The 20,994-nt window shown below is 53.6% G+C and overlaps 6 protein-coding genes across 6 annotated transcripts; 4 read left to right on the plus strand and 2 right to left on the minus strand.

Moving 5' to 3' along the window:
* Positions 1–290: 290 nt before the first annotated feature.
* V2A60_004145 (uncharacterized protein) lies at positions 291–5,284 on the minus strand (the record flags this gene model as incomplete). The annotated part of the gene is made up of 5 exons (XM_083255467.1): positions 291–3,494; positions 3,545–3,597; positions 3,652–4,417; positions 4,481–4,866; positions 4,945–5,284. The coding sequence occupies 5 exons, from the start codon at positions 5,282–5,284 to the stop codon at positions 291–293; spliced, it is 4,749 nt and encodes a 1,582-aa protein (XP_083111593.1).
* A 2,959-nt stretch (positions 5,285–8,243) lies between these two features.
* V2A60_004146 (uncharacterized protein) lies at positions 8,244–8,870 on the plus strand (the record flags this gene model as incomplete). Its single annotated transcript, XM_083255468.1, has 1 exon — positions 8,244–8,870. One exon carries the CDS (start codon positions 8,244–8,246, stop codon positions 8,868–8,870), a length of 627 nt encoding a protein of 208 aa, XP_083111594.1.
* Positions 8,871–10,184: 1,314 nt separating this feature from the next.
* Positions 10,185–11,363, plus strand: V2A60_004147 (uncharacterized protein; the record flags this gene model as incomplete). The annotated part of the gene is made up of 2 exons (XM_083255469.1): positions 10,185–10,565; positions 10,641–11,363. 2 exons carry the CDS (start codon positions 10,185–10,187, stop codon positions 11,361–11,363), a joined length of 1,104 nt encoding a protein of 367 aa, XP_083111595.1.
* A 3,975-nt stretch (positions 11,364–15,338) lies between these two features.
* On the plus strand, positions 15,339–16,622 carry V2A60_004148 (uncharacterized protein; the record flags this gene model as incomplete). The annotated part of the gene is made up of 1 exon (XM_083255470.1): positions 15,339–16,622. One exon carries the CDS (start codon positions 15,339–15,341, stop codon positions 16,620–16,622), a length of 1,284 nt encoding a protein of 427 aa, XP_083111596.1.
* A 1,348-nt stretch (positions 16,623–17,970) lies between these two features.
* Positions 17,971–19,121, minus strand: V2A60_004149 (uncharacterized protein; the record flags this gene model as incomplete). The annotated part of the gene is made up of 6 exons (XM_083255471.1): positions 17,971–18,071; positions 18,118–18,295; positions 18,339–18,457; positions 18,505–18,736; positions 18,781–18,999; positions 19,047–19,121. The coding sequence occupies 6 exons, from the start codon at positions 19,119–19,121 to the stop codon at positions 17,971–17,973; spliced, it is 924 nt and encodes a 307-aa protein (XP_083111597.1).
* Positions 19,122–19,812: 691 nt separating this feature from the next.
* Positions 19,813–20,525, plus strand: V2A60_004150 (signal peptidase complex catalytic subunit SEC11; the record flags this gene model as incomplete). The annotated part of the gene is made up of 3 exons (XM_083255472.1): positions 19,813–19,893; positions 19,991–20,205; positions 20,303–20,525. 3 exons carry the CDS (start codon positions 19,813–19,815, stop codon positions 20,523–20,525), a joined length of 519 nt encoding a protein of 172 aa, XP_083111598.1.
* Between the last annotated feature and the right edge of the window lie 469 nt (positions 20,526–20,994).

The raw sequence follows: 20,994 nt of genomic DNA on the forward strand, positions 1-20,994 counted from the left end.
GTGACGGCCATTTCCCTCAGCTCGGGTCGGTGGGAGGTTTTGCGGGCGTTTCATTCCGACTGGAGAACTGTGCGTTTTACTGGTATTACTCGCCATGTTACAGTGGATAATAAATATGGGATCAATCTTCTCAATCTAGCGCCCTGTCGCAACCCTTCTCTAGCTTGGTACACCCCGCAAGCTAATGTGACTTACACGAGAATTTCCAAAGTACAGCGTCCGTGTCAATCCATCTATGGTATCAAAAAAACAACAATAATGATAATAATTCGAAATCAAATGTGCTCCAGCTACCATGCCGAAACGTCTACAACCTTGGCATACTTGTTAAACTCTTCGTCTCCGCGAAAAAAGGCGAGCTCCTCTGGGAACGTGCCGAGGACGAGCTCGACCGCGCCGTCCTTCTTCATGGGCGAGATGATGAGGAACCGGAACCGGCCGTTGCCGCGGACGAGCTGGGGCCGCATGGTCTCGGGCGAACCATTGTTCCCAAAGAGCCTGCTCCCAAAGTCAATCTCGCTCATCTGGAACAGGATGAGGTTGGAGATCATGGCGTGCATGTGGTCGAGGCCCATGTTGGCCGTCGAGAAGCGCGCGTGGTCGGGGAGCGACTGCAGGAGCGTAAACGCGTCGTGCACCAGCGCCGGCGTGACGCGCGCCGCCGTCTCGCGGAGCACCCGAGAGATGCGTCCCAGGCTCGTCTCCGGCGCGCACAGTTCTCTGGCGGACAGCACGGAGCGGCTCATGATGAGCATGCTGCCCATGTAAGTGGCCGGCAGCTGCGATGAAAAGTGCGCGCGGCCGTCTGTCGGCGCTTCCAGGATGGAAATGTCGTCCTCCTCTCCTTCAGAGAAATCATTTCCACCAGTACTTGATGACGACACATGGCGTCTCGCGCGGACGGCTGACCTCCAGAAAAATGCCTGTACAATGTCGCTAATCGAAGCCGTGGAGCCCTTGGTCTCGGGGTCGGCCAGGACTTGCTTTTTGAGTTTGCGTATGTTCTCTGCCGAAATCTCCACGACTGTCGTGTTCATGCATCGCTCGGCGCGGGGGAGCGGCCAGACGGAATGCAGCTTGTACTTTGGCGCCGGCGGTAGATCTGCCGCCGTCGCGACGTACTTGCTCGGCGCAGCGTCCTCTGACGGCTGAAACGGCAGGAAGCCCCACGTGCCGGGGTCGACCGCCTCCGGAGATTTGGTCCACCCTTCTTGCTGGTGGATGATCTCGGGCAGGCTGTGGTTGAAGCTGTCGGCGTCGAGCCACGAGCACGTAGCCGCCGCGTCGCCCTGCAGGTGGCGGCAGTTTTCCGCCCACGCCTTGAGCGCAATCATGACGCCCATGCCGTCCATGCAGCAGTGGTTCATGTCGACGGCGAGGATGCACCCGCCCTTGACAAAGTTGGCCTGCGCAATGACAATGTCGGCTGGCAGTTTGGGAAAGGTGTCCTGCTGCAGGATGACCTCGTCACGGAACAGCGACGGCACAAAGTCCCTCTCTCGTAGCTCGTCAAACGAGGGCAGCGTCTCGGAGCAGTCCTTGTAGATCAGTCTGTTGTGCACCGAGGAAGCCATGTGCGCCGGCGGGATAGACACGCAGAGGTCGCCCTTGGCGTAGCCAATCTCATACTCGGAGCAGGGCACCATCTTGCCGCCCAGCGCGGGGATCAGGTCCATTGTGCGGTCCAGCCCCTTGGACAGGTTGTCAAACGCTTGCTGGAAGTCGACACCCTCGGCCAGAGGAAAGTAAAAGACGAGTCCCATGTAGTGGTTCGGGTTGACGTAGTCCATGGCGTTGAGCTTGAACGACTGGCGCGCCTGGTGCTTTGCCAGTAACCGCTGCAGCTCCGTGGCTTGGCTGCCGCCAGAACCAGAAGACTGCGTCTTCGTTTCCTGTGACAGCTCCAGCAACACCGAGGAGAAGCCGCTCAGCGTGGGGTTGGCATACAGCTGCCGCGCACTGAGGCGGTCCGCCAGACCAGTCACGATCCTGAGCGTCTTGATGGCGGCGAAGACGGCGAGCGAATCGAATCCGAGCTCGAAAAGGTTTGCGTCAAGAGGGACGTCCCGCACCTCGGCCAGGTACGACGCAAACAGCTCGCGGACGTCGTGTTGGATAGACTCCAGCGAGCTCAGGTCCACGTCAAAGACGGGGATGTCGCTGTTGCGAGAGCTGTAGAAGCGCTCAATGTAGTCGTCGTACAGCTTGAGCGTCGCAGGTCTCTTGACAGTGCCCTTGTCCGTCCGGATAAACGGCTTGTCGACCTCTGTAAAGGCGATGAAATCGCGCAGTAGCTGGTTTTTGTGACGCATCTGGGCGTTGGCCTCTTGGACCGTCTCCCATATGCTGTCGAGGACCGGCTCCGTCTTGCCGTTGGGATCCTTGAGCTCGATGAGTAGTGCCGCCTGCGGCTTCCCCGTACCAATCACGAGACATCCGTTGATGGCCGGGTGCGTGGAGATGAAGGCCTCCGTCTGCAGCGGCGAGATCTTGTAGCCGTTGGACAGCACCACCAGGTCGTCGTTGCGACCCTTGAACGCCCAGAGGTTCGGCTTCGTCGGGTGCTGCATGTACAGGTCCTTGAAGTTGATGGACTGCTGCTCGGGAAAGGTGTGGTAGATGCCCTGGAACAAGGACGCGTGCTGCTCGTCGCGATGGATCCAGTGCTCGTACGTGTCCTCGTCGAGCTGCTTGAACTCGAAGCCCGAGTACGGGTGGAACGCGAACCAGAACCAGTCCTCGCGTGCCGGAACCAAGTTACCAATGAACAGGCCCTCGGTGGTGCCCGTCAGGTTCAGCACGCGGATGACCTCGTTGGCCTTGCCCGCGCTGACGGGACTGACGGGCCCGCCGGAAGCGCATATGAACTTGGAGGGTGCCAGCTTGGCGAGCACGTCGGGCGTCTCGCCGACCTCGTCGGTCAGCGAGGGCACCATGCTCCAGATGTCGATGCGGGCCTGCTCCGCGAGGGCCTCGACAAGGGTGATGTTGGGAAGGATGTTGACGGGGCCCATGATGCAGTGCAGGTTGAGCAGCGCGGGGAGCAAAATGTTCATGATGATGCCGGCGCCGTGGCTCATGGGAAACGACGAGTAGATGCGGTCGTGCTCCTTCCAGTCCGTCGTCCAGGGCAGCAGGCCGTGGTCACCGTCGACGGCGGGGAGGAGGCGGATGGCGTCCATGGTGCCGATGAGGCCGTTGGACCAGGGGATGGGCTTGGGGATGCCGGTGCTGCCCGAGGTGTGCAGGAAGCAGAACGGGTCGGTCGTGGCCTCGGCAAAAGTCTTGGTGTAGGGATAGGGGGTGGTGCCGGCAGCATCGAGGAGGGTTTCGAGGGGAGGGAGGTCCAGGACGGTCATGGGGCGCTCTTGGAGGACGTCGTGGACCAGAGGAACTACGGGCGCGTCGCCGGCCTTGGCCCAAATGCTGCACTTGAGCGTCTCGAGAACGGCGAGCGCGCCTTGGGTGCTGTTCTTTGGGGAGAGGAAGAGGGCCTTGGAAGTGTCAGTGTGTGACTCGTGTAGCGAGGAGACAGAGGACTTACAGCATAGCCTACTTTGACGCATGCATACGTCAATAGAATATGTCGAAGATCATCTACTCAAAGTCAGCATGGGTTCCGTGTGCAGAGAGTGAGCGACTGGCACGTACGCGGTCCGATGTATCCGATCGGCTGGATGACGGTTTGCTTGCCGACCTTGCCCTGCAGCCACCACGCAGTCTTGTCAACGGCCTGGGCAAACTGTCTTGCCGAGACATCTCGAAACTCGAGCACATTCCTGACCATGCTCGAGAGAGAGAACAGGACCTGGTCCGGATGCGTAGCGGCGAGCTCGTCAATAATGTGCGGCAGCAGTCGTCTTCCGTAGTCGGGCGTGCTGGTGGTGATGGTGGTGGTGGTGGTGGTGGTAGTGGTGGTTCGAGTCGCGCCCTCCTTGGCGACGACAAGCTCGGCGCTCTCCGACGTGACGCTCCGTGCCGGCGTCGTGCAGCCGCTGATGCCGAGCCCGACGGCCGGCTCGGCGCCGCCCGCACCGGGCGTGCTCCGTCCCTCGTCGGACAGCAGGCTCGGCGACGACGACCCCGCAGACGAGGGGCTGAACTTTTTTGCGGGCATAAAGGACGCCCAGGATTCGCCGACGCCCGGCGGCGAGTTGACGTCGCGTGGCTTTTCCCTAAAGTGCGAGGGGCGGCCGTTTTCAAAGACGACCTCGAGACGGGCGTCCTTTTGGAACTCACCCATCGGCGCGCTGATCCACTCACCATCAGCGAGCTGCGCGACGCTGCAGTGCCACGGCGTGGTAAAGCCTGTTTGCGTGTTGAGCAGGCTGATGGAGACCTTGTGCTCGCCAAAGGACTCGTGGATGGAGAGGCGGAGATGGTTTGGGAACGCCTTCTTGACCGCGCCAGCAAAAGCCTATACTCTTGTTAGCAGGTCGTCCCAGTTTTATTTTTCAAGGCTTCTCCGGATGACACTTACATAGCCTCGTTTTAGCATCTGCTTAGCGAGATACTTTACATCACGCTTGTAGGCGCGGTTTGTCCGGTCCTTGTCGGGCGGGAAGATGTGTTTGAGGTCAGACTCGAGAAAGCGACGGTAGCCGAGATATGTGAGCTTGGTGTCCGGGTTGTCGACAATCTCCTTGTCAATGTCGAGGTCGTCGCGGCCGTGCTCGTTGAGCAGGATGCGACGCATGTTGGTGCAGTTGGCGACGTAGGTGATCTCGCGCAGCTTCTCGGGAAGGTCGCAGTCGACCAGGTCGCGGATCCGGGCAAAGGAGATGTGCTTGAAGCCCTTTTCGTGGGCCATTCTCCGAAGGGCCTCACCATACTGCCAAGTCTCGCGGTCCGAGATGGACAGCAGATCTTTTTTCGATTCCGGTATTAGCCAAAAGCTCAAGCGTCATTACGTGTTGTGCATGGAGGCGATGGAACGTTACGCACCGTTATACGTCATGCCGTCCGAGATGATGGTTACACGCGCACCGGGCGGGTACACCTCACGGATGCGTCTGCACATGTTGTTGAGCCGTGCCAGGGCGAGCTCCTCGGCCTTGTCGGGCAGCGACCCGAGGACCTTGTACTCCTTGTTGGCCGACTTGAACGGGAACGAGGGCAGGCATGTCTGCACCTCTTGCTGGGCCGCGACGAACGCGTCAATGACGGCCAGGAAGGACGGCGTCCCGGCGGTGATGCGCTGGGCCGAGTCGTCAAACTTGTTTAGCGAAAACTGTGTGATGATGTCGAGGATCGACTGTGATATGCTCTGTGGCGGCGCCGCCATGATGAGGAGAGACGCGGCGCAACGCGAAGCGCAGGAGGATGGAGTGATTTGAAAGAACCAGAGTCTGGCTAGGATGAAGGAGAATCAAAATAATGAAGAAAAAAATTGTTTAGTTCATACACCTAGTGTTTGGCGCAGAAAGTAGACGTTGGAGTACTGGAGACTTGTCTAGAGAGCCCAGCCAAGGCGGCTCGAATCTTAAATGTAAATAGCCCTTGGTCCACAGACTCTAGACCAGCCTTTTTCTGTGGCTTACTTAGGGGCAGGAGAATCACCGACAGAGCAAGATTTTTGAAAAAAAAGAGTGGTGGAAAGAATAAGAGTATACAAACTTGGGCAAGAAACTTGCGCGGAAGCAGCCCGTCATACGAATTCTGGGCCTGGGATGATGCATCGCCGTGGTGGCATCCATACGACAGGGGCCACAGAAATAGTTCCTGCATCAGCTTCTCGGACATAGTACGAGTGTCTGACGACGGACTTTGTTTTTCCCCCTCTGTTCAATGTCGAGTCCGCATTTCTTGTGGCGCACATGGCAGTCAAGGGATGCCACAGAGGCGGAGGATGGGAAGGGCGAGGGCGAGGCGAAAGGAGGGGCGTGTGAACGCGACAAGGCAACTTGCACACGTCTTTCAAGTTCTATTTTCCTTCTCAGATTCTCTCTCCCTTCTTTGAGCACGTTTGAGGCAGATTGCGACACGCCCTGGGGGCGGCGCTAGCTTTTTGGGCTGAAGTTAGCCAGCCGCCGCGGACCTCCGCTACGGGTACCAGACCAAACTCGGATAGTGTCAAGATGTCCAGAGACGTGCTGAGTTGCGGGCAAAGCGGGAATGCGTGGAGGGAGGGGCCGGGGGCGATAGAGGCTGCAGTTTCGGAAGAGCATAGGGAAAGAAAACCGTGCGCTGTCAGCCGACAAAGAATGCGAGGACTATGATGACTTGGCTGACTAGGAGGCATTCCTGCTCACTACGTGTCCTAGTCGCCACCATCTAATAGTAGCTATCCGGTGCCGACGATAGATTTTCCGCAAAGATGGCCCGAGACGCCAGGGTAACATTCTGGACTGGTCGTGGTCGTGGGGGGTGAGGCTGGAGGAAGTGGTGGGTCAAGAATGCTGGGAGAGGTTATTCGGCGCTTCCTCATATTGGTATCAACTTGGGACCGGGTCTATTTCCATAGTACCAGCAATGGATGGATGATATGGGTAGTGGCCGAAGAGGTCTTGGCCTTGTAAGCACGGATTACTGTCCCGTCGTACCGTCCGGTCCATGTAAGCCACGTCAAGTTGGCCTCAGCAACATCAAGGCTGTCGGAGCGCACAGTTTATCCTGTCTTTGGACGGATTTATTAATAATTCCTTGCCAGGATTGGTGGCGATTTCGTGCCTGTGCGCTGGCGGGTACATGATTTTAGGTTCTGATAGCCTTGAGACAAGGGGGTTGGCCCAAGGGTCCCCAGCAAGCCAAAGCTTACTTACCCCAGAACTGATGGATGCAAGAGCAAGTAACTATCGGCTCATCGCTGGTGTCCTCGGGTCTCATCAGACAAAAGGTGAAGAAGAAGAAACATTCTCGCTTCTTATAGTTTGATGCCCCGTTTCAGACCTCTTTACGAGATCCAGGCTGCCGCAGCATGGCAACTAGTTATCTCTTGAATCTGGCTCAAACCTGCGCAGACTAGATGAGGCCCGGCCGGGACTAGCGCAAGCCTCGCCAGATCCCTGGTGAACGATCCCTGCCTAGAGAAACTTGCGCGTGGTGGAGTGTGAGTGAGTTGGGCCAAGGACCGTGGTGAGGCGGTGCAGCTCGTAACTACTCAGCAGAGGGCTGACACGGGTCGTATTCCAGCAATGGTGTGCAACTCAGAAATGGCGCATGGCCGCTTGTAGCTACAATCGTCGTCGCCTCCTGCCTTGTCCAACACGAGTGTGTAATTAATCAGCCTTTGAATGGGCATCTCGTCGGCCTCATTCATGGGTAAGCCCCGAGACTAGCTGCATGTTGCCATTTCGGAGCGTTCGGGACGTAACGGTAGATAATATCATAATATGCATATTTTTGGCAGCCAACATAAGCGCTAGAGTCGGATAGAAATTGGACGGCATCTAGGCCTGCCCAGAAGAAACCAGGCTGCCGTAGTTTCCCGCCTTGTCGACTCCGAGGCTGCATGGTCCTGTCCCGAGCCAAGCTTTCATCTCGTCCCGCTCGGATCTGCATGTGCCAGGGTGGAATTTGTAACGGCCATGGAGGCTTGCAATCAGAGGAACAGGCCAAACAAGCCTCGCCTGAGAACCATGTGTACAGACCCAACGGCCGTGCTGTCTTGGAGAGCGGCTGTGGAGACGTGTGTGCATGTTGGTAGCTGTCAGACACGCGTCAGTCGACGGGAAGCCGCCTGGTGTGGGACATGAATGAACTGGCCCAGCATATTGAGTGGTTTAGATTTTACTGAATGTGGACTTGAGCGTTCGACGCCGTTCTACAGCTCAGCAAATGCGAGCGCAGTGCAGGGGCAGGTGGCTGTTCCATCGCATTCCCACAGACCACCAGTAAGAAAACGTATTTCTTCCAATCTAGATTGAAAAGAGAATCTTCCGAGTCAGTGGCAAGTGATAATGGGCTGCTTCTTTGCAGGGAAACCGCCAAGTTCAAGTATCGGTAGGAGCTTCCCAACCTCATGCAAGGGGCCATGAGACGGATAAAACAACAGATAGCCGTATCTAAATACACTCAAAAACAGTGATAGTTCTCACACCAATAAACCAAGACACCTTATCATTTTTAGCCCACCCGATACCCCAAGACCCTCGGAAATGGGCCGAGTTTGTATGGAGCACCGTCCCGTGCAACTGAGCCGCCAGCCTCCCCCATCCGTTACGCAATACGAAGCGTCGTTTCCACTGGGCCGTGCCTAGTATCGCGCGATCCTCGAGGCGCATCCAGTAGCATGCTCCGCCAATATGCTCGAAATTGCTGTGCTGTGCCGGGCCAAGAGGTCCATCTTCACCGACCAGCGCATCTGCACCGAGCGCGGCGTCCCTCGCGTGCTCCGCGACCACGACGCTGCCTCGCACGGGTACCAACTTGTGAATTCGGACCACATCATGCTCATGCAGTTCCTCCAGATGTACGTCGAGTTCCGCGACGAGGCATGTGACAACCCCGAGCGGCTGAAGGCGTGGTGTTCCTCGCGCCGCCTGGACATGGCCGCCCTCGACGAGGCCGCCGCCGAGGTGGCTGCCTTGCGGACGTGGCTGGCCACCCACCCGCGCATCACGGTCAAGTACCATCCCCAGAAGCGGGTGACGCCGATTTTACCCGCGCTGGTCCGGGCATTTTCGTCGCAACTTGCCTTGGCAGTCCGCGGGTATCCGAGCTCCGCCGTGTTCATGACGGTGCCGCACGGGGAGTGTGCGCGTGTTGCGAGTGGAAGCTTGATTTCCCTCTCCCACAGTGGGGATTGGGTCATCTATAATTCCATGAGCCATTGTCTCGGCAAGAACGAGATGCATCTGGTATCTGCCGTCGATCCGCAGTGGCTCTTTGTAAGTGTCAGCCCGCGCGCCAGTTCAGACGACACGTTGTGAGAACTGACCAGCTGCCGACAAAATTTCAACAGCATCTGCCGTTTTTTCGAGAGGATGGCCTTCTTGGGAGAGGCATCGCGGTCACGGAAGGCCGGCTGGCGCAGGAATTTGTGTTGCGCGCCCTAGATGACGGACAAAACCAAGCGACGGGAATGCCACCGGGAGCAAGGCGCCAGAACCCGGCCGAACCTCTGCGACGCATAAACTTGCTTCGTAGATTGGCTTTGGGATCAGCGTAGTAGGTTTTTGTGTTTTTGCAGAAATTGCAGCAAATGTACGAGCGTGTTGCGTCTCGAAGACTACATCACAGCGAATTAGCGGCACAAGTTAACTTGGAAAATATTCGTATACTATCATTGTGCTCTTGCTCCTATTCTGCTCCTCTGCTATTCATTCTGTCGTGCGTTGAGGTAAGGAAAAGCTGAAGATGTGGTACTCGTTTCGATTTCTGAAGTTTGCCTCTTCTACTGCGTAGGCATTGTAGTTCAACAGTGTTTAGGCTGCGATAATACCAATATAGTTCCAAATGCCGACATAAGCTCTGGTCGGCGAGATGTCTCAAGTCGGCGAGATCGTTCTCACAACTTTAGCCTGGTCGCTTTTCGGACAATGAAGATTCTAATTTCATCTGCCTTCCTCGAGCAGCGCATCATTGTGCTGCGGTTCATTGGGAAGCGTCCATGTCTGGTTTAGACAGTGACCAAATTGAGTTGTTCTTTGACACCTCCCTGGCAGCTGTGGTGGCGAGAACAGGTTTTGAGGACTTTCAAGTGCAAATAGAATAGGAATAAATAGTACATTGGCATGAATATTGCTCTATACAACTGCGGCGGACGACCATATAAGACGCGCTAGAGCCTAGAAACTGTTGCAAAGCTTGAGAATCAAAAAGCAGAAGAATATTTAGTGTGTATACTGAAGGAACGGTTATCACTGTTTTGACAGAGAATATCAGGATAGACGACGACGTACGCTATATGATATGCTGTCCACGACTGAGCGTGAGCTGACTCCAAACCCCCAAATTAGTACCATTGGAAGCAGCTCTGAAAAGATGCAACTATGCATCTGAAGTTGAACCAAAAAGAAATTTCAAATTCTTGCTTGTGACCGCGCAGCCATCTCTCAAGGCATAGGGGCACATCCAAAGGAGAAGCCGGCGTTTGCAATGAAAATCTGCCCTTTTTCAACTTTCACCACCAACAAACGCGCCTCATCATATGGTCATGCAGAGTCAAGCTGGCAAAATTGGTACTCATTACCATGGAAACCCGCAGCCAAGCACGGAGAGCAGCACTCGAGCAGAAACCCGCGATGCCGGGCACCGCCGCTGCCCAAGCCGTGCCGCCTGACCCCCGTCACGCATCCAGGATGGACATGTTCAGAGCCAGGAACCAGGCGTACAAGGGCTTCGTCGCCGACCACAGCAGCAAACTCTGTCTGATACTGTTCGTCGGAATGGGATGCACGGCGCCGCCCGACGAGTTTGAGAGGGCCTGCCGCCGGCGGCTCTCCTCGGAGCCGGGCTCTGCCCAGTTCGAGTGGGAGCCGATCATGAGCGAGAGGAGGCTGCACCGCGGACGTGTGGCGGTCGGATTCGACTCGCCCTCTCTGTGTGCGCAGGCGCGGCAGGACTTGGAGAAATGGACTTGGAAGAATCACCCTATTGGCATGGAGGATGCCGCAACGACATTGGTAGGAGGGAGCGGCCCCCCGGGGCGCTGCCTTTGGAAACAAGCTTGCTAACTGCTTTTTGCTCTTCTTTGACAGATTACCAAGAGAAAGAAGAAAAAACGAAGGAATCGCCATTGTGGTGCCGCGAATCCTCTGCCGTCATCGACGGGGCATGCTGCTTCCGGCTGTCCCAAGAATCCCCTGTCGAACCAAACTACAAATAATACTGCTGTAGCTGTTTTCCCAGCTTTGCCTTTGGCAGAGAACTCTGCCAAGAAAAGTCCCGCTGCGCAAGAAGAGGCGTTCCTCCCAACTTCCAAGAGGGCCAATCACTCCTCTGCCGACCAGACCATTGACTGCGACTCAACCGCGAATCCCACACCCGCGCAAACCAAAAAGGATGCCAATCTCATCAGACCTCCACCAAAGCATCCATTCCATCCTCGTACTGTCGAGATTATAGATTTAACGAATGACCCGTCGCCCCCTTCGAGCTCTCCCGCCAGACAACCCATGACGACAGCAGCTCTCGTCAACGTTCCTTGCGCGGCCGCCGCCGCCATGGACGAGGCCGCCGGCGTCGCCGCCGGGGCTGCCGCCTACGCGGATACCGCCCTGAAGGACGCCAGCGAGGCCACGTTTCGCCTGTTCGAGGCCGAGATGGCGGGCGACGCGGAGGCCGCCGCGGCCGCCAGGAAGGACCTGGTGGCCGCGGACCAGAGGGCCAGCGCGGCGTATGGAGCGGCCGCCACCGCGGCGCGCATCGCCGCTGCTTACTCCTCCAGCATCAGCCTCGGAAAGAGCTGTTATCGATACTAGTGGGAGTGTTTGGATTTTTTGAGCTGGCAGGCATGCACATCTGGCAGAGCAGAGCTCCATCGACGAGACTGCTGATGAATACCTGCACATCGGGGGTTCAGGGATATTTCCACTTTGCTTAGGATTTTGATCTGCTACTTATACCCTTATACCATTTCATATTAATAGTCTGCTCTGTGGCCTTCAATGGAGACAGGGTCGACGATTTTCGACCAAAGCAAGGCCTACAAATCGAAAGCCGTCAACATCCTCCAAGGCCATCACCTGCGCATTCAGCATGCAAATTGCCATCTTACAAGGTCTCGACCGCAAAGTAGCTAGTGCCGTCCTGTTCAGACTTCTGCCGCAGTGGCCAGTGTACATCGAGCCAAGTCGACGCCGCGGCGTCGTACCTGATCACGGTGTCCATTGTCAATTCGGACTGGCTCCTGGCGGGCGACTCGAAAACGGTTTTTTCTAATGTATCATGGCCCCCAACTTGCTTTCTAGAACTCGGAGAGTTCTAAACCTGACGCGCTCGAAAGCTGGCAGCATCACACAGCCCAGTGTCAGGGTCAAATTGAACACCGCAAGGGCAAGGACTTGGCCGCGCTGTAGCTAAGCTTTAAAAGACTTGATGACCTTGCTTGGCTTTGGTGTCCTTCTGAGTGCTCTGTGTATACTCTAGCAAAGTCATTGACAGTTAGACTCTATGCCAGTTTTGTGGAATATGACAGTCCGTGCGGCAAGATGCAAACACGCCATCGGGCCATCTATCCTCGGGGTAGCTGAAGCCAGATTCAGATTTTCTTTACCTTGTCTAAAGACGAAGAGGCGTCAACAGATTCATACTCGACCTGGACCTTGTCAAGTTACTGCCCATCAAAGTAACACAACGTCGTTCATGATACACAATACACCAGAAAGAAAAGTTCAAGTCAAATACAGATAAACCAGAGTCTTTTCAGGTTCTATCGTGTTTCTTTATTGTCGCGCGCGGCTCCGTAGTGTCTCGGCAGCGCTTACGTATGGCACGGAGGTGTCCATCACGGGGAGTCCGCCGACGTAAAAGGCGTCGGTTTTCGCTCCACTTCGTATACAAAAGGCTTGATAGCACAGAAAGTAGGCCTATAGTTGGAGACACGCTTGAAGTATCTATCACAAAGGCCTTGTCGAGTGCTTCTTGCCTTGTCTGACGCACCGGCTCGGCGGCTACGAGTAGAGTCGATGGCTGCAACATTGTGGGAATAATGAACCTGCCTAAAACTGCAATGTAGAAAGCAATACGGCGCTTACTCATACTTTGAGTCGCCGAAGCAAATGTAAAACTGATGAACCTCGGAATAAAGGACTTGCTTTTGTCCAGTATTCGGAGAAGCTACAGACTGACAAGCCGAACAAAGAAATTATCTGGGGCCATGAGAGACAAAGTGGGTGTCACGATTAGTGCAGAATTGACAAAAGCCATTTCCAATTTTATGCTTCAAATGAGCCAATATGTCCCGGTCACATTTTATCTTCATGACTAACGCTGGAGGTGCCAACGCGAAACGCCGTGTGCGAGGAGCCAGTTGACTGTAGCCGCAGCAGACGTAGTCGACGCAATGAATGGAACTGGCCTCCTATTCTGGAGTCGTTACACTGGTTCCACTCGAGTGTACAATAGATGGAGCTGTATTGAGACGTTGAGGAAGCGGGTACAACAAGGAGTTCTCCACCAACGTCATATGATAGAAATACTACGATGGTTGATCTCGATACATACAAGGCAGCGGAGACTTGATTAGCGGGTTTCTAACAATAACATTGTAAATCTTTGGTGGTGTTTTAGATACTAATCACAATACGCAAATAACATACCAAGTATGTTACACAACGCCCTTTCGCAGATAAGTTTGTCGACAAAGCCTCGGACTTTGATTTCTTGTGTTGAGAACGAAAAAGATAATCCGTGGCTTGAACCAAAACAAAGTCTTGACACTTAGTATGAAATTGGACCAAACCCTGAAGTATCATTTTTCCGTTGCAAACTTGGAGTCTTGTGCCAGCTAGAGAGGTCAAAAGACAAGAGAGGGCCTTTGGCGTTGGCCGCTTCTGCACCAACGAGAATGCAACCACCACCCGCACGCATCTATATATTAGGAAATGCCTCTTCTTGCCGTATTTTCTCTTTGCAGGCTGCAATCCCTAGTGGTATCTCGAGGGTCAGCAGGGGCTGGCTGGGTTTGCCATGATCCCTATGGCGGCGGTTTGGAGAAGACCTTGCGAGTTTCACCGGGTTTGTCAAGGTACGCATGTACACCGAAATTAACGCTGAGCAAAAGCGACAAAATTTCAGTGAGATCAGCTTGACCAGTCAGTGGCTTAGAGTGTGTGCGCAGTAATGCCAGCGGTAAAAATGCAGTCCTTGGCGCGGACGGGCAGAACAAAGAACAGAAGCTTCTTTACCTCTTTTACGACACCATGAAAGACGAAAAGAGCGAGTTTCAATCATACTATAGGACAGTGAATCGGTTTCTAAAGTATATCTTGGTCACGTTTTACAACGTTTGATCCCATGGAGTTTGTGGCCTTAAAAGCGTGCGTACGCCGTCCCTTCACTGACGAACAGGGGAATAAGTTTTACAACAATCTCAAAACTGAATTTCAAGCACCATTATCACTCGTTGAGAGAAAAGTCACCATGAATCATTTTTATGTCAACTGGAATGGCAAAGATTCCAAAGAGAAAGAGGATCGTGTACAATATAAGTTCGAAGTCGAAGAGAAGGAAAATACATACCATTTTCAGCATCCGGAGCACTATTTTCAGCGGCAAACGAGCAAAATCGACGAATGCAGACGTAAAGGGATGCTCGAAGATCGCCGTAGAGCACTTCGCCTCTGCGACGAGATCCTGACAAAGATTGAAGAGTGGCAGAATTCGGGAGAGGTGCAAGCGGAGAGAACACGTTATTACAATCTCAGAGCAACACTTATGAATGAGCTTATCAATGCACCAAAACCTGTCACTTGGCGGCAAAGAATGTTTTGCTTCGGGGGCTGATGACAGATTGGGATACTTGTTTTTGTTGAATTGGCATTGAAGCTTCCGGCGGATTTTGGAGTAAGAAAGAGTTGTCGGGCGAGATGCCTTGCTGACAAAGGTTTTGTTAACTAATGTTACTTTAGTGTCGAATGATGCGCATCTAGTTGGCTGGTCGTTGAGCAAAGCTTGTTTAAGACGGATGTCTATCCTGTTTTCACGTACAAGATTGAAGGGCGGGTCGAGGAATTGGCTGGATGAGATGGAGGCTGCTTTGTTACTAAAAAGAAAACAGTACATGAATCTCGAAACTGATAAAACCTTTACAAGCTGGTAGTCTGGTGTGTCTCTTTTTCGATGTGTGTCTCTTTACAAAATAATCGAAATAACCCCATCAACACATGCATCTTTGGGAATAATGCGCCACCCAAATGACCATGCGTCATAGTCGCCCGCCACCCTCAAACCATGTCCAACAGGGCTGCTGGGTCTCTCCCTTCCCCGTGGTGCCTGTCTCAAGTCTGACAGACGCAAATGTAACACTTGGCCTTTGTCAACCGCCGGCTGTATTCTTGACACGCATAGTCGTGTCACTATAAAACGCAGGCTTGCTGCACTGGCACTGCCACTTGCTCCTTTGTGTAAGCGTGCCCTCAGTGCCTGCAGGCCGGTTGCACGACCTGCCTCTTCAGTTACCCAAACAGCAAAGACGAAAGAAACCCCATTTGATTGGTCCCTCTGAAGTGAACCAGGTCTTGGAGCACGAAAAACAAAAGTTGCGCGCAAATCATGCCCAAGGGGACAAAGAAATGAAACTTATATATAGTCAAGACCGTGGCCCGCATGTTCAAATTGAAAGGTTTCTCTCCAAAAAACAGCTTTTTTCACATCAATCGGGTTGCTATAACTTGCCACTCCGTGGAAGACGTCCTTTTCGAACCGCCATTATCACATCACTCCTACGCTTCATCATGACCGGATCACGAACATTATCTGATGGAGAAGCAGGTTGTGAGTCGCCTCCACCACCCAATCGACCTGCCACCCCTAAAGATGTCGACAATTCCGAACGTCTGGAGGAATATGACGATGGCATGGACTTGGATGTCCCCACGTGGATCGTGAACGGTATCGTGTGCAAAGGGGGCCCCAGGCTTCGTGGGACCTGCCAATGGATTGAAAAAGAGCCTAGCTACGTGTCCTGGCTGGAGGATAAAAGTCCGGGACTCTTGTACTTGATTGGAGGTGTTCGCACGGGAAAGACAATCCTTACAACCTATCTAGTTGACAAGCTGCGTCGCGACCCTTCCGCATCTGTTCTTAGCTTTGACTGCATCAATGACGCACTCAGTCACAGATACAAAGAAAAAGACATACTTGAGCTTTTGATCTTGCAGCTTTTGAACCAAAACCCGAAGCTTGTAAACCGCCACGCGGTTGAATACGCTGCGGGACAGGGCCGTTCCAGGCGCCTTTTGGGCGACTTCGAAGATCTCTGGAATTTGTTCCTCGACCTGATTCAAGACCCTGAAGCGGGCCAAATTTTTGTCTTCATAGACAATCTAGAGGCGTGCGATAAGATTTCGCGCCCCAACTTGGTCGAATCCATCGAGAAACTCTTCCAACCACCACCGTCCTCGCCGCGCCAGCGGCAGCACGACGGTGGTCAAAAGCCGCCCAAATTTTTCCTGACTTGCAGGCCCAGAAGCGACATCTTTTACTTGTCGAAGGTTTTTGGCAGATCGCTCGTTATAGAGCCCCGCCACACGGCCGAGGACGTCGGAAAGTGCCTCTCCCGATGGCTCGAGGCCCGTTTCGAGACGGCATCACCCATACGTCGACGAGTTCTCTATCAGGAGCTTCAACCGACAGCCGGCAATACATTTCTCTGGCTATCCTGCAAGATTCAATGGCACCGCGCCGCAATGCTTGGACTAGACGACATTAAACGCGAACCTCGGGCGCTGCCCGAAGCGCTCAATTGGGAATACAATAAAATGTTGGCGAAAATCAAGGACGACGGGCCAGCCATGTTCATCCTTCGCCAGGTCATGGGGCATCAAATCTTCGTGTTGAGGGAGCTAATTGAGCGCGAATTCGAAAAGAAATTTGGATCTTCTTCGTTTGAATCCGCTTTGCTCAGGTGCGCGTTGGTAATCCAGGAGCGGCGCGTGAGCACCAACAGTGGTGATTGCGACGCGCTCGAGCTCTGCCATCCATCAATTGAAGAATACGTGCTCAAGAATCACCCGTAAGCTGAATGGTCTTCACAGAAGTGCCCGCATTGTCACGGCTGAATGGACAATGACACCAAAGTGGTTGGTTCGCCTGGGTAACTTGGGGTTGCCTCATCAAAGTGAAAGACGAGGAGCGGCTCATGTCGGAGATCTGGGCTCAAGACGAGTGTGTCGGGGAGGCGTTCCGTTTTCTTTTGTGAAAAGTCCGGATACGGATAACGGTGACGAGGGGGGAAGATGATGACACGTGCGCTCTGGCGTGCTGTAGTCAAGTTTGGTGAGCGCTTCACCAAGACATTGATGGACACCAAAGACCGGCAAGAAGGAGGGCAGGTGGGTTGGAGAGATGAGTAGCATGGCACCTTTAACTTTTCGGGCCGTCGCAAGTGTGGAAACCGAGCATTATGCTATCGGACAGAGTGTTGCCAGACACTGTGCATGATGCCATCATCACTAGCCAAGAGCACTTGCGAGCAAACGCAGCAAACCACGTCGCATGACTCTGGCCCCGGCGGCCTTGTTAATGATTGCAAACAGCTAGCAGACAGTTGAGATTAAAAACTTTCTTTTGGTCTTCTACCTTGTTCAGACGCTATATGTAACCATCCACCTAAACATACCCGCCCGGCGAGCCAGTCCTACTATCCTACCGACTTTCTATTCGGCTCTCCCCACCATGGTATCGAAGAAAACAAGTGAAACTACGTCACTCCCTTTCGTTTTGGAAGCGCGCAGCGGGTGTCCAGCTCCGGAAAAAGAATAGTACACTAAACGATGCTAGACGCTGGCGTTGGACGTTTCGCCAAACTACCCGCCTACAAAAGCCATACAAGAGCGTCGATGGATATTGACTCTATTGCGAGCTACCCTTGAAGCATCCGGAGAATTGTTTTTTCAAATTATTTTACGGGTAACTTGAAACATTTTCAACTCAAAGTGCGCTTTAGTTATTAATCCTGGTGGTCATAAAGGTGTTAGAATAGGTACAGGGTAGGTTTTGGGAATGATGCTTGAAATGTTTTGGATAAAAACTCATACCCGGTTTATTAACGACAAGCTATATATCTTCAAGTAAAGCGAGATACAATGCACAGTCGACAAACTCGAGTGATCATCTGCCTCCTTGATGTCTGCTTTGTTGAATGTCACCTTTGTTGAAAAGCATTGGTTCCCATCTTTACACACTGTCGAGGCGAGCCGGCCATCACGAAATGGACAAAACACACGTAAAATATTGTATAATGCTACTGAATAGAACTGTGAACTGTCTAGGTGGCTGAGCTATCATCCCCTCGACGTAGTATAGGTCACCCAGTAACACTGCGTTGTCTCCTCAACCCTGTCCTGGTAGCGAATCTACATCCGCTCAGTTATCCACAAACGTCTCTCTGACCACCTCTCTTATCCTCGGAGGCGAATTAGTCAAACCCTCCCGTAGACCGATAAAGCCCTGTTTCAGGACAAACACTAGATTTGTTAACAAGGTGCCGACGGAAAGATGGGAACAACGTACTCAGAGGAGCAAGCCCGATAAATGCCACGCAGTACAGCGCGACAGCCTCCATTGATCCAACAAATTTGGGATTGAGCCAGTAGAATGTGAAGCATCCGGTCAAGTGGCCACCAAGGGCAGCCCAGCCTAGGTACATTGCGCAGATCCAGGACAAGCACAAGACGTGTGAACCGATTTTCTATATCCTTAGCCTTGGCCGTTACCGACAACGTTCAACGTACCTGTGGCCGCTTGATGCTGTTGAAGAATATGATCTCAATAATCATGACAATGGCGGGCATCGTGTACAGCGTAAAGATTGCAAATGACTTGAACCAGCCCTCCCCGAACAAATCCGTGACTATGACGGGTAAGCGAGCATTCAACAATGTTTAGGTGAAAACATACGTGGCCCTCCGATGACTGTGGCGCGTGGATTATGTGGACGCTCCACGCCCCAATACAAGAAAGCACTCATAAAGGCAAAGACTGCCGTCGTCGTGTAAAACAGGTGGAAGCAACGCTGTTTTCGAGGACTCCCCATATCGGAAGGGAGAGAGAAGATGCGAATAATGCAAGACTCGATTGGCCCCTCAAGCCCCTCAACTACTGGGTAGTATAGGTGGGTAAAAGCCCAGAACTGATCGGTTAGCATGTGGTGGCAGACCGTGGATGAACACCTACAAACACGATTATGTGGAAGACAAGGGTGAGAACGAAGCTCACGGTGCCAAAGTGAAAGATTAGAAACCAAATTGGATGATCGCGGAACTCGGTAAACTTGAACCAGCAAGCCATGATGCCAGAGCTGGTCAGAAAGACCAGGACGAGGGCACGGAGCTTGACGAGGAGACGCTGGGGGATCCAATCCCATGGCGAGTGGCTGACGCGAAGAAATGGGGGCTACGTTGTTAGCCTGGGTAGATGCAAGGTTACAAAAGCTTTCTTACATGGTCTTGCAAGTGGTTATTGGGCCTCGGAAGACTGCCGGCAGCGGCGAGGAGAGGGGTGGTATCTCTAGCCATGCTGGGCATCCCGTGTAAGACGTGGTGGTGGACGAGAAAGTAGCAGCGAGAGCTGGGGGACGACGGCAGAAGAATGGTGACAGTATATACAAGCGTATACAAAGAGATGATGGTCCTTGGATGAAGAGGTGAAGAGGAAAAGGGGAGGATGAGAGAATATTTGGTGATATCCGTATTGGCAGCTGGCAGCTGGCAGCTGGCAGTTGGCAGTTGGCAGGTGCAGCGGTTACAAGTGACAGGCGCAGTACTCGTACCGCTACGTACGCAGCGCGACCATACGATTACTCGATGGGTATCATTTTTGTAGATGAAAAAAAAAGAAATACCGTATTGCAAATCACATATAGCTTGACCTTTTTTCTTTCTTCGTTTTGATCTATTCAGCAACGTCTCGCCCTCTCATTCTTCGTCCATCCGACGGCCATCCATCCCAGTAGCGGGGCGCATCGAGGACGAGGACAGCTATACCTGGTCCGTGCGTCTCCGCGTAGAGCACACCTTGTCCTAAAGAACATCCTAAGACAAGCAAGCCTCAAGACAACGACGACAGAAAAGCCCTCTGCTACGCGCAACCACGGGGACCAATTCCTCTTATATCTGCCCGATTTCCTATTTTCGAACCGAATACGCCCCCCCCCCCCCCCCCCCCCCCCCGCGAAAACTCGAGACCGGACGAGCCTCTACATCCGCCATGCTTTCCAGCCTCGGAAACCCGCGCCAGGCGGCTGCGCAGGTGCTCAACTTTGCCCTGATTCTATCGTCGGCCTTTATGGTATGCGCCCTACTGCCATGGGCGCTCTGCTCTCTCAGTCGCCCGCTGCGATGGACATGTTTGAATACTAATGCGTGATTTTCCTTGGTTGGGTTAGATGTGGAAGGGTCTATCCGTCATCAGCGACTCGCCCTCGCCGATTGTCGTTGTCCTCTCGGGCAGCATGGAGCCCGCCTTTCAGCGCGGCGACCTGCTGCTCCTCTGGAACCGCAACTTGGTCACCGAGACGGCCGTCGGCGAGGTTGTCGTCTACAACGTCAAGGGCAAGGACATTCCCATTGTGCATCGCGTCGTGCGCAAGTTTGGATCTGGGTAAGTGCTGCTGCTGCTGCTGCTACGGTTGCTACCTTCGTCACCGCCGCCCGCCATTGCGACGGCGAATCGAGACGCGCCAACTAACTTTCTGCAGAGACAAGGCGCAGCTTCTCACCAAGGGCGACAACAATGCCGGCGACGATACCGAACTCTACGCCCGCGGGCAAGACTACCTCGAGCGTCAGGACATTATCGGCAGCGTCGTTGGCTACGTCCCGTTTGTCGGCTACGTGACCATTATGCTGTCGGAGCACCCCTGGATGAAGACGGCGATGCTGGGCATCATGGGCCTCTTGGTCGTGTTGCAAAGGGAATGAGGTGTTGGTATTGATTCATAGAGCATTGCGGGCAATAACAAAATATAATTGGACTGGGCAGGGTCGATTTGCATCTACCTTTTGGCTGTATTTCGGTCTACTCTCTGTGATGTTGGTGTCTGCACAAAAGAGTCCTCAAAAGCCCGTCTCTAGCTGCTTTGCAGTCTTGTTACGGAGTCTCACGGACGTCTACCCCGGCATATGCTTTACAGATCTGACGCGACCATCTGTAAAGCCCATCGTCCATCCGATTCTGCAGCTTTGCTGTAGAAGAGCGATTCCAGATTGTTAGTCTCACTCTGCTGCAAAATAGACAAGACTGCCTATGACTGCTTTTGATGTGGCTCATCCTTAACGCGTCGGCCCAAGTTCTCAAGACTCAGCACTACAACACCGCCGAGACTTTGTCCAAGACTGGTCGTGGCAATCTTGCAGCTTGATCGGACATGAAAGACTCGCGAGACACAGC

Source organism: Cordyceps javanica, chromosome 2 (assembly GCF_051103115.1).
Source record: "Cordyceps javanica chromosome 2, complete sequence".
In the NCBI taxonomy this organism is placed as follows: Eukaryota; Fungi; Ascomycota; class Sordariomycetes; order Hypocreales; family Cordycipitaceae; genus Cordyceps; species Cordyceps javanica.